Raw genomic sequence first — 17,492 nt, 5'->3', positions numbered from 1 at the left:
CCGATAACAGCGTATTAAAACTGGGGCAGGCGTGATTTGCGGTACGGGTAGCTTTTAATTTGACCGGTTTGTTGAAAAAAGAAGCACGCGGGGTGGGGTGGGGCGGGTCCGGGCGGTCCGGGTTCTCACTGGTAATTTTGGAAGTCCATAAAGGCCGAAAGTAATGAGAATAGAAGGATTTATTTTTCACGTTGAAATAAAATTTATTTTTTATGAATTAAATAATAAAAACACATGCTTATAATTCTAATTTTTTTAATTGTTAATTAAATTGAGAATATTTTTTTTTAAAGGCAAATCTATAAATAGGAAATGAATTTTTATTTGAGTTGGATTCTTTTTGGTTATTTTCTTAATTTACTTATTTGAATTATTTTTAAAAAGTTTAAAGATTTATTAGTAAAATTTAACATTCTAACTTATTTTATTAAATAAGGTTTTAGTGCATCAAAAAGTTATCGTATGAAACAATTTACCTGTAAAATTCTTGGTTCTTATCATGTTCATTTGATAATCTAAATAACCTGATAAATATTTATCAAATAAGTGTTTGATAAACAACAATTTAATTATTTAAAATGAGAATATTAATTGGATTTTTTTAAAAAAAATAGAATTATTTTGAGGTAGATTTATAGAAATTAGTAGGCAATGTAGGAGTGATGGATACATGTGGATCATATCAATTTCATTGAATTCTCTTGGAATAGAATTATAATTGTAAAAGCACCTTTTTAAAGTCAATATTAACCTCTTTCACCTATAATTGACCATGTTAAATTTCCAAAATTAGATCTCAAATATGATTCAAAAGTCTAAGAAAGATATGGACTTTTAGGTATATATATATATATATATATATATATATATATATATATATATATATATATGGGAGCGTTCAAATAAAAACCACTCAATTTGTAAAAACCGTGAAAACCTTATTCAACCAATCATAATTTTTTATTTTGTTCATTTTTTTGTAATTATGAGAGGTTGATTAACCATTTTTATTGTGTAGGGTGTTAATCATGGATATTGTCATTTTCATTATTTTAATTTTAGAGAAATACATGAAACAGTTTTATTAAAATTTCATTAAATATTATATGAAACAAATTCATCAAAAAAAGTATTATATGAAACAATTTCACAAGATTAAACAATTTCATGAGAAAATTTCATAAGATTAAACAATGAAATCGATGTATGAGGGTGGTTTGTATGGTTTTTACAAATGAGAGTGGTTTTCATTTGATCGCTCCTTTATATATACATATATATAGTCTAGTATCTATCGGTGCTTTAATAGATGTACGGTTTTTTGAATTTAAGTCTCAATCAAGCATATGATTCATCTTTTTGAAGGCAAAAGTTCATGATCTTGTATATGTTAAAACTTTGAACCAATCACAAGAGTGGTGTTTGATTAATTTGAGTTTGACTCCAAAGGTCAAAAGTACCAGACGGTTTCAGGTTTAAATACAAGGAGAAATAAAAAAAACCTCTTGTGGCCACGGAGGTTCAAATGCGGTGACTCTGGGCTATCTGCAAAGCAGGTGGTCGTCCTGGAATTAGTTGGCCCGCATAGCTGGTTGGATATCCAGGTTAATAATAAAAAAAAAACTTTGAACCTCGTTTATTAAGAAAAAATATTGGAAAAGGCATGTCTTTGTTCCTGGACCGATGTCAATAAATATTCATAATCATTAGACTTATCATCTTATTCTTTTTCATTTAAGAGATTTGTTCTATATCATGTCATAATATCACATCGTATGATATAAAAAAAATGAAAATTTTATAGTATTATTATTAGTATCGTATGTACCATATATTTATATTTTAGAATCAAGAAAAATATGACAAAGGTTTGTTTCATTAGGTGCACTAGTCATAGGTTGTCAAGTGGACGTTTACTCTGTAGATTAAGTTTTGAGTTTGCTCTCCGTTAGTTATCAGTTCGAGTCACAAGTCTTAGGGCCATTGGAGGTGTTCCGGCTCCTGCCTATTAAGTTCAGGATCTTAGGAGTTTAGTTGAGATACATACAAAATGACTTAAACACTTACGTTTAGAAAGAAAAAAAAAAGTCATAGGTCGTCAAAATAATTTAGGATTCAACTCTATATATATATATTAAAAAACCTCATCTTATTTTATATAAAAAAAATAAACAAAAATCGAGAAAAATAAATTAAAAAAATAAAATGAAAGGATTTGGGAAGAAATAATTGAAGTAGGTTGCATGTCATGTGGGGTTTATGACAAACCTTAATTCTCACTCAAAGTTTGTTTTTCTCAATCACAAGAATGAAAGAAAAACAAATCAAACCTTCACTCATTATGATGTCTCAATCCTTCATATTAATAAATCCATTTTTAGATTATATCAACAAAAACCTAATCAACTCAATAATTCCACTTCGATTATATACAAAATAATAAAAAAAATGATCATAACAAATTATATCTGGTTAAACTAATCTAAGGGGTCGTTTACCAAACGCTTACTTGGGTAAGATCTTACCAAGTCACATGACTTTAACGGATGAATATGATAAGGACGAAGAGTCTTACCCGGTAAAAGCAAGGCAAGGACAAAAGTCTTACCCGGTAAGTGAGGGTGATGACTCTTACCACGGTAAACACTTACCAGGAAAATTGTTGCATACAATTTCGTTTTTGTAAACTAAAATCTTACCCGATAAGTAAATGATAGCATTGAATTTTACCGGTAAACGCTTATCAGTTAAGTGTTTAGTAAACGACCCTTAAATCTTACCAGTTGATTAATTGTAATTGGACAATATACGAAATAAAAGGAAATAAATTGAACAAATTATATACAAAAAAGTAACATTTTATTTAGTTTGATTTGATATCTTTATGAGATGAAGTTAACTGTTTCTTTATGCAAATATTATCTAGTTAAGCTCTGATCATGATATAACTCTAGCTATTGGATTTATTGATGTTGTGTGTGTGTATATATATATATATATATATATATATATATATATATATATATATATAAATAAATGTATATGATATTGTTGGGACATAATCAAAGGTAGAGCGTGTGTAGGGTTTAAATCCAGGGTCGAAGGAAATGGAATTTGATGGTGTGGTGTGGAGTCATAATTTTTAATAATTCAAGAAACAAAATTGGGACAAATTATGGTAATGCATGTGTTTTATGACCCATTTCTTCTATTTTTTAAAGTCACCCTCAAACTTTTTAACATTTTTTTAAGAAAATATATCAAGTGTTTTAACAATAAATCATATCCTCTAAAACCCATGTTTTCTTTTTTTATAAATACTTTTAAACAACAAATCTTTTTTTTTCTTTTCTAATTTTTTTTTAAATAAGACAAATCATTTATATGTTTATCATGTGTACCGAAAAAACAAAAAAGTTAAACGGAAATACACCGTCAACTTTGGTGCTTAGTTGTCTCATCGATCCTACCTGTACATGGTCCACGGGACCAACACGTTTTAAAAACAATAGGTCATTTTCTCATTCTATCGCATGTATCATTAGTGTTTTATCAATTTACAAGATACAAAATTATGAAATAATAATAGCAGACAAAAAAACCAATAATTAAAATAATTTTTGTTTCATTCATTTATAGCCTACATCTATAATAGTTTTCATGTAAAATTTTGCTTTTTTTAATGCATTAAAACAAATTTTAAAACCTGTTTTCATAAAATTATGATTTAATGTATAATAAGAAAATACAAAATTGTTGTTGGAAAGAATGAGATGTGTCAAAAATGATGGTTTAATGATTAATGATAATTTATACAAACACAGTCCGCATGTAGTATGTGAATCGTGGTGATGATGTTATTGGGACCTAAAGTCACGTGACTTGTGAATGCTATGATATATACACATAGAGAGAGAGAGAGAGAGAGAGAGAAGAAACTCAATTGCAAATCGATCATCAGATGTAAAACGTATGGGACTAAGAATTAAATATGAATAATGAAAATGAACGTACATGAACTATTCATGATAAATGATACAACATTCATTATAAATAATACACGATCATGATCCATATTAAATTGATTCATTATATATGAATAATCCGTGAAGTTGTGAGACACGTGTCGCGCTCTCCTTTGTCTCCGTTTCACAACTGAAAATCGGTTTTCATTTAAACATTGTTTTATTATATTTTTGATATTTGGTATGCATGTAACATATGTTGTATTTTAATAATTTATGGAGATTTTTAATGCCATGACGTAAATAATAAAAAAAAGGTCAAATTATAAAGCCAAAAATTAAATAATATTCGTGGTCTATGCATGGCTTTGCTTCAATTCATATTTCAAAAAAATTTAATTACATCAAATTAATATTTTTAAGTAAAATAAAAAACATGGTAAACGAATTTGGTTTTATTTGAATAAAAAATGTAGTCTCATTTTCCCTTTTACGTGGTTCCTTTTATATATANTATATATATTCTTAATTTATAACTATTTTTCTATTATTAAATACTTTCAACGGTAAAACGTTAAAAATATCTAACTGTTTTAAGTGACTGCTTTATAATATTTAAATCTGTAATAGCAAATAATTGTGTATTTATATAAAAATGTCACAGTAAATTATACGAAACTTTTGAATGTCTTAACAAGTTATTTTTATTATTATTTTATGTTTGAAATAAAAAAACCTTGTTTGTATTTTACAAAAAATCTCTTATGGGTCTCTTATATTTGATTCGTTAAGAGATAAGGTCATTCAGACTGTTTTTTAATTTTTTTAAATTTTTTAGAGGCACTTATGTTTTATTGTACTCTTATATATCTGGTAAGAGGTAAACCAACCTCTTATTTGCCGCTTATTGTTCTTCGGTCCCTCAACAACGACGTTTCTCGATCGATTAACTTTAATCGATCATTTCTCTTAATAGTGAACACTTATTTTTATAAGACGTTTTTGTTTCCATTCAAGTAAAGTCATATAATATTTTTTTAATAAAATGATTTATTTTAAAATTGTTCTAAAACATGTTCAAAATCATCATATGAACTTATTATAACATTTTTATATAAGATGAATAAATGTTTGATTCTATAAACTTAAGTTTCATAAAACAATATATTAATTAGTAATATATTTATGCATTTTTGACGTTGTACAAACGAGATTTTATTGTAGAAATTTAAGTCCCATTATACAGACGTTTTGTTGTAGTGGTAATGTTATATTGTGGTGGTAAGTATGAATTAAATGGGTAAGTAGTGATGGCGGGTTCAGAAATAATGAAGAGATTTCAAAGTTGCTATTCATATTCAAACAACCAGATCCACAAAATTAAACACACTTTCCTAATCATACAAAAACAATACGAAAGATTGTCGGAATCATTTTATTATTTGTTTATTAATATATTTTTAACATAATGTCGTAATCTCTGAAATAAGTAAAAAAAAATAAGATAGAAAGAATCAGTAGGTTGATGGATCATTACCCTGATGAAATGTTAATATATTTTGGTCTAATTCTTGTTCTGATGATCGATTCAACATCTGATTAAAAAGGATTGTTTATTGATGCTAAGTGTTAACCAGACAGTAATGGATATTAGTGATAGTCTTGCTTCAGACGGGAAAGGATTTTCGATTCTTGTGATGCTCACTTGGTAACGGTTTATAAATATTTGGATATAAAAAATAAAAAGCATTAATTGGAAAGCAGAAATAAAAAGAGAAAAGAAAAGGGTGTTGGTAAATAATTATGTTTGGAGGTTGGAGAGAAGAGAAGAGAAGAAGAGGTAGGCGTTGATGTCACGTGGGTTTTAGTTTCATAGATTAAATTCATGGACCACTTCTACTGCCGACAAAAACTATTAATTAATTAATTAAGATATTTATAACAAAAAATTACATTAAAATATAACCAACTTTCACTTAATTCTTATTTTGGGGGAACCAATTTACAAAATAATTATAGAAAAACAACTAAAATTTGTTTTTTTTCCAAAAATTAATGCAATAAAATCTAATTTTCATTTCAAATCTCGTTTTTTTTTAATTCAGATATCAAATTGAACATTTAAAAAAAAAATCCAAATTACCACAATAAAAATTGTTTTTTACTAATGCAAAAAAATCAATTTAATAGAAAAAAATTAATTGATGCACAAAAAGTTTGATAGAGACCCCTAAATATTTATTTTTTATTGCATCAATTAATTTTTTTTATTAAGTTGATTTTTTTTACATTAGTAAAAAATAATTTTTATTGTGGTAATATGGATTTTTTTTTAATGTTCAATTTCATATCTGAATTATAAAAAAAACGAGATTTGAAATGAAAAATAGATTTTATTGCATTGATTTTTGGAAAAAAAAACGAATTTTAATATTTTTCTATAATTATTTTGCAAGTTGGTTCCCCAAAATAGGAATCAGGTGCAAGTTGGTTCCCCAAAATGACGATTTTGAAAGTTGGTTCCCCAAAATAGGAATCAGGTGCAAGTTGGTTCCCCAAAATGACGATTTTGAAAGTTGGTTCTCCAAAATAGGAATTTTGTGAAAGTTGGTTCCATTTTGATGCAATTTTCCCTTCATAAAAATATAAAATCATGACATTTCTTTTTATCTATATCTGTACTATATTATAAAGCATTTGACAAAAACTCTTAAAAATCACTTTTTATTCGTAAAGTACTGTTTATTAATGCATATTACTTAAAACTCAAGATTGCAAGTAAATGGTGCGTAAATATAACTTACTAAAGCTTCATGTCTGAATTCGTGTAACTAATTGCAGATAAACATAATTAAACAGAATATAAATGTCTCATTTTAAATATAAAAAATCAAAAATATAATTAGGATAAGCATTGTAAACATATCAGGTCGCATATAAATAGTATGTTTTCTTCCACTTGTAGAAACCCGAACTAAATCTAGTTGATTATGAAAATAATGATTCTTTGGTGACAATTATAAAAATACATGTTAAAATGTAATTATGATGAGTACACTGTATTATATGTAAATATGTGTAATAATATTAATGTCTTTAAGATAATTATATATAATTATTAAAAAAATCACCAAACCTTATTTGAGTTATGTACCAAAATATTTAATTTTCCGCTACATAAAATAGTTGTGCTAGGTAATAACACCTAATGGTATAGTTTGTACTAATGATAAGGTTCGTAAAAGATCTCACCTTTATGTATATATTACCTAAATAATATATGTTATGAGTACTTATCGTGGTCCATGACGAGATATGTCAACCGGGAGAATAAGTGGAACTGTAAAACTATTTTTCAAAAAAGATCTTGTATACCGAAAATGACCATTTCTTTCAATGTAATTGGTTCACCAGTTATTCATCTCCCCCTTTTACCTAAATGTCACTACCTCCGCAAGTGACACCTCCTTAATTTGCGGAGGTAGCTAAAAGACAAAAAAAAATTATAAATTCTGCTCAGCTCTGCCAAATGGCACCTCCGTGACTGATGAAGCTGAGCAGAAAATGCGAAGGTGCCACTTGCGAAAGTAATGACATATAAATGGGTTAATGGGAGTAATTAGTGATGAAGAGTTGATGTTATATTTTCACTTTTGCTTTTGAACAAAAATGTGATGATTAAATGTTGCAAAGTATACATCAATCACATGTTAAAGTAAAAAGAGACTGAGACTCCCTTCCCTTGTACTATGGCTTCCTTCCATCGTTTTCATGTTTGACTTGAACCATAACATCAACTGTTTCCAAATGTACCATCTTAACCAACTTCTTTAAAACGGGAAATTCATTTCATTATATCCGCTTTTCAACTTATTTTGTCGGAAATTACACGATAATTTGCGTAACCTATTTTTCGGATTAAAATAACGATGCAAAGCGGGACTTACGCAATTTGCGTAAGTGTTATTTGGCACTTGCATAATGCCTACATGGACCCCATATTCACTTGCGTAACTTGCATAATGTCCATTTTTCCTCATTTCTTAACCCGAAAGTTAGATTACGCAAGTTGCGTAAGGTCATTTGCGTAATTTCCGGCTAAATTTGTCCATTGATCCAAGATGCGGCTATAAAAGAGAGGATTTTTTTTTTACTGTTCTTAAGGACCCTTGGGATTAATCGAGGTGCATGTAAGTTGACCTGAACACCAATGGTTAACAAAAAAAAGTGAACATGGAGGTTCTTATTGGCTATTTCAGTCAATTTCTCAAATAAAATCCTTATCAATTTTACATTTATACACATCAACAACAAGCTCTTTTTTTATATTTTCACTGCACGATTTAACTCAAAAAATAGCAATTTATACTGATTTGTTCAAAAACCCTAAAGTCCTCCCATACAACGTGAAAAGCAGGCTTCCTCAACTGCGAAAATGGCGTTTCCTTTACAGGTTGACATTTCATTACTCCGGCTGCCTACGTTTGACCCAAATTTGCATGCTATTTGGTCATTTGCTACAGTTTAAAGAGAGAGAAACACGACAACTGAATCAAAAGTGTGAGATTACTTTACTGCTACACACCAAAGAAATCTCCAATGAATCTTTGTCAACATTCTTTTTCTGGGCCTACTTCCCTCAACATGCTTTTTGCCACATGCATCTGAATCCAAATAAATCTCCGAGGGTTAGCAAAGTCAAAGGTCCAAGATTTGGTCTGATGGTGATGGTAAAGGTCGGACTTCTAATACACTTTAAACACGATTTTGGTTCAGACAAGAGTCAACACCAGATGACCATTCAGACTGGCTGAAGGAAGAATCAAGCTACTATCATTCAAAGCCGAATTGGACTTGTTTTCCAATTTTTCGGTTGGTTGTTGTCTATGTTCCTACTTGCTACTAATTGATCACGCCTCCAATAGAACAAGTTCATACTCAAGTACTGTAACAGTGTGTTTCAGACGGAAAAATCACCAAATCTTAATGACGCCTCGAAAAACAAGTTTCAAAATGGTCGATCATCGTTACACAACCCTAAAGGAAAGCAGCTAAGAATATACAATTTTAGGAAATAAAACCCTAGCTTTCTAAAACAACGCCCGATAGACGCATTGCTATTTAGCAAAGAAAAATGAAACACTCGGAAACTTGAACAAACCCGCTTACAATCAAGCTTGAAATATGACCAAATGCAGCTGCTACTAGTCTGTACTTGTTAGCCCCTGGCTGATAAGACGTCTAGACCATTAGAAGGACTGCCATTTGGTAGATAAACTTTTGTCACATTCTTGTTAAGATTATTATTATCATCTTTGTGTCTCTGTTGGAGATCTGAGATGTAACGCTCCCTATCGCCAACCTGATGAAGATGCAACAATGCCAGCATGCTTACTGCAAATAAAGCAGCATTGCCAAGCACACCGCCCACATGTTCAACTTTGAGGGACTTTTTGGCAAAATTAAAGCTAGAGATAATGACCTTTGCTAGAATGTTTGATCTCTTTCCTACATCATGGTTGCTGCCAGAAGGGAATTCGTAACTATTCTCGACGGAGACAAATTTACTGTGATTCTGTACCTCACCAACAAAGGCTCTTGCTTCTTCAATCACTTTGTACTTCTTACCATGGTGGTCAGCCAATCTCAATGCAAGCACGATTCGGCTTTGCTCCAATCGAGCAATTGCAGCATCTCTCTCCACCCGTTGCTGTGTTTGCACAGTCTGCATTTAAACAAGAAAGGAACGAAAAATTATGCCACAGTTTTATCGGCATATGATTTATGAATCAGATGATACTATGGGCATCCACAAGTAGTTAATAGTGTGCAATACTAAGGTATGCATGAAATACCATTGACTCTGAATTCTAAAATGAGATGGATTCAAAATTCAGAGATATAGCCATGTAGTATGAATGGTCACAAGCACTCATTCAAAAGAAAGAGCAAGTTCATAACAGAGAGCTGGACACTTTTTTGCTTAATCAGAGACTTTATCAATACAAATTTACTGAATGCTGGCTTCTCACATTCATGGTATCCGCTTGCCATGATGTCCTAATGTGATGCAGTGTAGGACAATCGAACCTAAAGATCAATCCTGTTGATTAGACTATACGAATACCCAGGAATAAACTCTTACAAAACTCATTGATTCAAAGAATACCAAGTTTTGGGCTTCAAATCAAGAGAACTCTGGAATTTGGATGAGAAACATATGTCATTCATCCGCTGTCCATCCAAATGCTTCATGCAGCATACAAGTAGACGTTCAAAGTATAACAGCGGAAAGGTGATGGGCCAAATATAAAAATTCCAAACAAGAATGAGAAAATTGACAAAAAACCAGAGACTCATAGCAAAAGTTATGCACGTTTAAGCACGACTTCTCTGCATGGGTTTCCAGGAACATCAAGGCCCGGTACTCCATGCTTAGGTCCGCATCATAATGTTAGGCATAAGGATATATTTTGCTTCATGTTAAATATGTTAGTAATTGGTAGATGGACTTTCACTGATTCCGGCAGTATATGTAGTTGCTATACCCACTTAACCAGCCTCTATTGTGACCCTGCCACCACCGCATGTCTGTTCGTTGTGACATATGTGAATATCCAGCCTGTCACTCCACTGCAGGACTCTTGTGACACCCATCAGGCCTGCCCAGTCTCTGACCACTGTGGCTACCTAAGTACCCATGCAGCCTGATTTTCACTACACTTCGCTCGCCAGCTGTCTACCTGCTCCATTGATGGTCTTAGGGCTTCGTGACAAACCTGCTCATGTTACCTTGTGTAAGTTGTAACCATCTTCCATTAGCCCGTCATCTGTTGTTTCTGACATGGTGTACATGTCGCTCACCGGCACTCGTGATATGTTGCTCTGGATGTTGTTGTTCTTACCTGCTGATTGTCAGCTCTGCTACTGCTCTTCTTTTATATCATCAAAATAAATACACAAAACTGATAAAGAACCAGAAGCAACAGATACAAGAAAGAAACCTGAAATTTTTGACCAAACAGAAACCCTGAAGAGCCAAGTTGGGCAACTATGAACCCAAAAAACCAACTGGCGAACTAGAAACTGGACCTAACAAGAACAGCTGATTATCTGACATGCTATTGCTCTGATCAGCATTGGTAACCCTCTTCTTCTCTTGCAGATACCAACTACATTAAATGAATCTAATTGGGTTCATTTATTTATGAAGTTATAACAGATGGAGAATAATGATAGCATAACAGAGTTTACCCAATTAAAGATGTTATACAATGGATTGCAGGGTCTCTTTCCTATTAGCATTAATCCAACCATCGAACAAGAACTCCAGGACTAGCTTCGTGTCCTAGCTTTTGTAGGGTGCGTATCTCAAGTCTTTTACTGATGACTCACTGTGTGAGTAAATTTATTGTTGTCCACCTCCTCTCATCTTCTGTGTGAGATGCTTCCTTGTTATATGACATCTTCTATTCTAGGTACAAATGAAATTTTGATTATCTGAACCCCCATCTACAAGTCCATTCATCATATGAGGATTGAATACTAGCTAGCACCTTCCATAGGGGCGGATTTGGGGAGGGGGGTTCCCGTGCTGCCGCTCTATCGTGTAAACATAGCGGAAACTTTGTAAGGAGTCTTAAAGGTGCATCCACTTTAACTTGACGTGTGCTCCCCTAAGTTAATAAAAAGTGGTTGCAGCCTACTGGTAGTGTCATTGAATGTGGCATTATACGTTGCAAATTGCAAGTTCGAATCCCTTTGGATCTTTTGTTAAATTTTTTGGTAACAGCAACAGAAAAGAAAAAAAATACTTGGGTGTTGCAAAAAACCACATGTATGTCATTTTTTATGAATTTATAATTAGTTTTTGCTTTAACTTATGTTATGCTAATTATTTTGACCCTCGCTCGGAAATTTTTCTCGATCCATCTCTGACCTCACTTGATAACACAAGATCCAAGTTGACCTCATATGTGAGAAGCTGGTATACTTGGTATCTATGCTCCAACTTGTGAAAGTGTGTTCGTAGATGGCCTTTCATTTGGTTTATCAATGGTTTTTCTTATGTTATCATCATTGGCCCATGGCCCATCTTGTATACCATCTAAATAGATTTATAGGCAATATTATTACTCTTATAGCCCTACACTACAAAATAGTAACAAGTGATCTTACACATTGCAAATGATCAATGGTAGAGGAAGAGCACCTGAAAGATATTAGGAAATTTACATGCACAGAATCACCGCTAGATCCTAAGGAAACAAACCTTTCATTAAGTCGGAAATCAATGACTCCTAGACTCGTGAACATATCCTCAAGACTATATGGCATGAACAAAGCGCAACCAAATTCTTTATGTTGCAAACATAGCCACAAGCTCACTTTAATTCATATAAGCTGGCTTTGCTTCCGTGCCTTCCCTAATCTTTCACAATCTATCCCCAATTCTCATCATAAACTATGAAGTTCTACTACCGTACTGAATCAAACAAACCTAGTATATCCCACCCGAAGGTGGGTTTTTTTTAAGGGGGGGGGGGGGGGGGGGTGATGTACATAGGCCTGGCTTTTACACCCAAAAAATAGGGCGGTTGTTTCCATGAAGATTCCCGACATGTGAAAATATGTGAAAGAGAGAAAAAGAGTAGCCCAAAAAGTATGAGGAAATATAAAAAGAAGAAGAGAAAGACTATGGAAAGGGAGAACTAGAGACGAGAAAAGGAAAGCTACGTATGAATAAGCAACAACATACAAAACATAACCACGTACAAGAAACCAAACTTAGTAAAAGCAACATGATGTAATTGACAGCCAGCTAATAAATGACGGCATATGCTCTAGAAATAACTTCTCATGTTTGTTCCGAAATTGATGAGCATTTTATGAATCCATATCCTTATTGTTAGGTATTCTTAAAAGCCTAAGGCACAATTCAAATTTAAGTATTGCACAAGAGTTGGCACATCAAAATTAGCTTATGTGCAAGATAAGAAGCATAAGGCAATATTAACCTAATGATTTCTTTGGCATGAAACTCAGAAACTATACGATGGCTGTTGGTACTTATGGGATATCAATATTTTACATGTAAGAAACATGGCAATATAGTTTACTTTATATACCTTTTCCTACTTGGGTTTACAAGACGGATCATGGCCTAGCCTTGGGCTTGGTGACTTGGATGCAGTTGGGATTGGGTTGGATATATATATAGAGAGAGAGGGAGGTTCAGGGGAAAACCCTAAAAAAAGGAAAAACTGAGAAACACCCTGGTAACCATTTCATCTGGAAGGTATGTCCATGTGCATACAAGTAATTGGAGCTGTTTTTTGGTTTTATGCACATGTGCATACCGTTCATCTGGATGGTGTGAACACGTCAAATTTAAGTTTTTACAACTTAAATTAGATAATTGTATCCTCAAAATAGACATCCAGAAACAACATTATAGGGGTAGAATTCCGTCTTAGGACACTGCATTAGCAGGCCTCTACCTATTCCAGATTTGCATTTGATTTGACACTGCAATCATACCAAGTTAGTTGATTAATCTTGTTGTACATGTTGTATATACTTATATTAGTGTAATGTGTGTGTGTGTGTATATATATATATATATATTTCATAAATTATTGTACATATTTTCTGTTTGATTAACTTAGATTCTAACAATGACATGACGCTGTTAGAAAACAATATTGAGCTTAATGATCCCATCCATTACTCAAGTGTGTTCCCTATTACTTGTCAATGGTAAGTGGCACATAAACAGAGGATTCAATACAGGGTATTTGCTTAATGCTAACCTAATAACTTCTTACACAGCTTCCTTATCCCATCTATTGCTCAAGCTAGTGTTTCACTAGCTAACTTTTGATTTAGAAATGAGATCACTTATGGGAATTTGGAGCTCCTTCTTGGCTTCTTCCTTCTTTCCCCATGGAAGTAAGCTGAGACTTAATTCCACAAACAAATTAGTTACCATATGTTTCATGATTGCCAGCATTATTTTCATGCAAGCACAAAAAGACGTATAGACTTCAACTATTCATGAACATAAGCACGACAGAGACTGAAAACGATAACAGAAACAAGCGAGTAATAGGTTAATTGACTAGTCAGTTCTAGCAAATATTACTTAAAAAGCCTAAAAACACTGAAAACAAGTCCAGGGGGCGATAATCTAGAAAAGAAATATAGCTTGAATCATGACATAGAATATAGAATTCTTCCATGCTTAATTTTCAGTTTCATCATTTCATAACGAAGGTCTTTCGAAGTTAAACATATAACGAAGCCCAACGACAATACGAATTAGCCAATTAGGTCACACTCTAACAACGTTCCCTGCTCTTGTGAGCAAAATTTCAAGCAACAAATAAATTAGCGTCCGCTACAACACATTTCCATAAAAAAACGACACAATTGGAAGCAATAATTAAACAGAAACTCACATGAAAGAACTCGAGCTGGTCCTCGAGGTTCTCGAGAGCAGTACGGATAGAATTCAAACTCTTCGCCTCGTGAATAGCCGAGTCGTCATCTTCTCCAAGCGGACAGTCTTTAACGTAAACGAAACCTCCTTTGACGTCATCATCTGAGGCTTTCTTGTTGTTGCCGGCCGTCCGGTCAAATAGATCGTTGGAATTGCGTATGGCTTTGACGGAATGAAGGAAATGAGATCTGGAAATTGAGTGAATAGCATCGCTAAGCTTGTCGTGTAGGTCCCAAATCTTCTCGAGAACAGCTTCCACCTCTTCCATCTCCATCTCCATCTCCCATTTCATGAGTAAATGAAGATACAAAAAGGAAGGATGTGATTCGAAGCGGGAAGACAAAGTTTTGTGTTAGGGTTCAGGTGGTCCCTTGTGTGTGTGATCTTTTTGGGGTGTGTGTGTGAGAGAGAGAGGAGACAGCTCACTGTTACAGGGAAGTCAGGGATGATGGTAAAAGCATTTGGAACCACGAGGAAGACTCGAGACCCACTAACGGAAAATTCTCGTTAACCATCAAATAAAAACTTTCGTTTTTGTAGTTCGAAATTACCTTTTTCGCCCTTATGGTTTGCGATTTGTGTCAGTTTTGTTCCTCGGGTTAACTCCGTTAAAAATCCGTTATATAATTTATTTTGTCTTTTTATCCTTTAATTTAATCTTCTTTTATAATATATATATATATATACACCCCACATATAAATTAGCAATTTTTTACAGACTCAATAATTAGTACAATCATACAAATCAATTTATTATAATATTTATAGAAACGATGAGGGTTTATTTATTATGATTTAGATATCTATGAAAGATTATCATAGTACATTTATTTTTATAATCAACACGTTATATTATGAAACAATCGAGATATTCATTGTTCTAGATGAATGGTTGAGATTGGTTTATACTATTGGTTAGGTTTATAAATGAAACCACCTCTAAATACATACTATTATCTCCAGGTCATTTTAAGATATATCTCCTTGTATACGTCCACCGATTTTTTCATGTTCAAAATCCATCGTCAATAAAATATAATAATATATATTTGTCAATTCATTCATAAAATTGTGATACATTAATATTAAAAAAGCCAAATCAAGAAACATGTTGAATGAATGTAAACCTATAAATCAAAATTTGAAAAACAAAGTTGAAGAGTTGAAGTAATAACCAAATTTAAATGAAAATCTGAATCCGTCACGATGGTAAGAGAACAGGGGGTTGGCATCAAAAGTGGTGGCTCACATAGTTGGTCATCAAGAAGTAATTGTGTCAAGTCGAGATCGATGATGCTTCTATTTACACAATGAAGCCTAAAGGGTTTGAGGTGCTTATGTCCATGGAAACTCATATCAGATCGGCAAACGTGGAGATCTTCTCCATGGAAACTGAAAATGGGCTGTAATCAACAATTGCTTATGTCCATTCAGGCCACATGGTGTGATCAACGACAAATGTGTGTTAGGCAATGGTTGAATTGATCGTGATTATAGTATAGACGACACATGGGGAAGGCAAAGTTGGTGCTCGAAGTGGAAGGAAGTTGCTCACAAGGGATTCATCGAACTTGGGGGGGGCTTCACGAAGATGGTCTTGTGTATTGTGCAAATGTTTATGCATAATGGACTTTTTCTTAACGAAAGTTAATAATAAAGACCTAAATCGTTGCAAAAACACAACCATAAGGATACATTTCATCAAACTTTAATTTTATATAACATAATATGTTAAAAGCATCAAACTAAAGGACATATAAATTGTAATTCACTCTTAAAAAATAATTAGAGCTAAAATGTTGTCAAACGTCAAACAATACCACCTTTTAACGACTTTTGAACATCAGAGAATTATAAAATAAGCCGATCCATATTGAAAAGTGGAGTGCCAAATATTTATTTATATAAAGTTGAATATTGTAAATAATATATGAATATTGGATATTAAATTAGTTAGGTTGTCCGAGAATGGGTTGAATAAATTATTTATATACAAATAATTAATATAAATATATATTATCGAATATAAGTGGACAATATTTGTTAGTCGACACGAACCATCTAAATTACACTCGTCATGCATTATGAATTTTATGTAGGGCTTGTACCTTTCAGAGTTGCTATCTGAGTGAATATATTTTAAAGGTGAATAAAAAATGTATAAATTAGTGATTTATTTGAACTAAAGAAAGTCAAATTATTTGACTTGGAGAATAAAATAGTTTCCTAAATAGAATCGATTATTTGAACAATATGTAAGGTTATGTATTAGGCATAACTCCGATCATCATTTCTAGAGAATTCTATTCCAGTTTAAAGCTCGATGTTTGAATTCGTATAACTAACTGTTGATAAACATAATCAAATAGAGGATAAACATCTTATTTTAAAATATAAAAAATTTAAAATATAATTAAGATAATTATCGAGTTTTAACAAAATAAATAATTATTATCTTTATAAGAAAATTATATTATTAAACCAAATATAAATTACTTCGTTATTGTATCTAAATTAAATTATAATGAAAAAATTTGAATTACAAAATTTCTCAAAAAAATGAGAAATTTTAAATAGTTAATTTGATACTAATATCGATATATTTTTTTGTTAAATTTTTATGATATCTTCAAACTTATATTTTATTCAAAAATAAAAACATTATCGTTTTTTCAAAATCACGTAAGACCATATTATAACATCAACTGAGATAAAGAATAAAATGAAATATTAAAATTAAGATGTATCTCGCTATATTGCGCAAATACCCTTCTAGTATTAATTTATGATTTTAAATAAACCATAATATGTAATATGAACATAAATAAAATTGGTCAACTTCACATTTCTTAATTAAGTAATATTTAAAAATAATTATAACTAATAACTAAATTATTATTTTTTTATTAAAATTATTTAACATAGTTTTATTATCTATGAAACAAAATAAGTATATAATTTTAATTTGTGTGTAACTTATATAAACATTTTTTTATTATCTATGAAACAAAATAAGTATATAATTT

At 31.8% G+C, this 17,492-nt stretch overlaps 1 protein-coding gene across 1 annotated transcript; it reads right to left on the bottom strand.

Annotated features, from left to right (window-relative positions):
• Window positions 1-8,927: 8,927 nt before the first annotated feature.
• Window positions 8,928-14,901, bottom strand: LOC112501161 (plastid division protein PDV1). The gene is made up of 2 exons (XM_025104833.1): window positions 14,426-14,901; window positions 8,928-9,690 (listed from the first exon to the last, which is right to left on the bottom strand). The coding sequence occupies exons 1-2, from the start codon at window positions 14,756-14,758 to the stop codon at window positions 9,184-9,186; spliced, it is 840 nt and encodes a 279-aa protein (XP_024960601.1). The 5' UTR covers window positions 14,759-14,901; the 3' UTR covers window positions 8,928-9,183.
• Window positions 14,902-17,492: the final 2,591 nt, after the last annotated feature.

Source organism: Cynara cardunculus (assembly GCF_001531365.2).
Source record: "Cynara cardunculus var. scolymus isolate 2C chromosome LG 1, CcrdV1, whole genome shotgun sequence".
Taxonomy (NCBI): Eukaryota; Viridiplantae; Streptophyta; class Magnoliopsida; order Asterales; family Asteraceae; genus Cynara; species Cynara cardunculus.
Note: the sequence above shows the minus strand (reverse complement) of the source record. Positions and strands in the feature narration are given on the sequence as shown.

What these genes read in the sequence shown, in the direction of transcription:
- LOC112501161 (XM_025104833.1), bottom strand. Translation starts at nt 14,758, where the DNA reads ATGAAATGGGAGATGGAGATGGAGATGGAAGAGGTGGAAGCTGTTCTC. An exon ending in ACCAGCTCGAGTTCTTTCAT is followed by an intron (nt 9,691 to 14,425) that starts GTGAGTTTCTGT and finishes GTTTAAATGCAG; the next exon opens with ACTGTGCAAACACAGCAACG.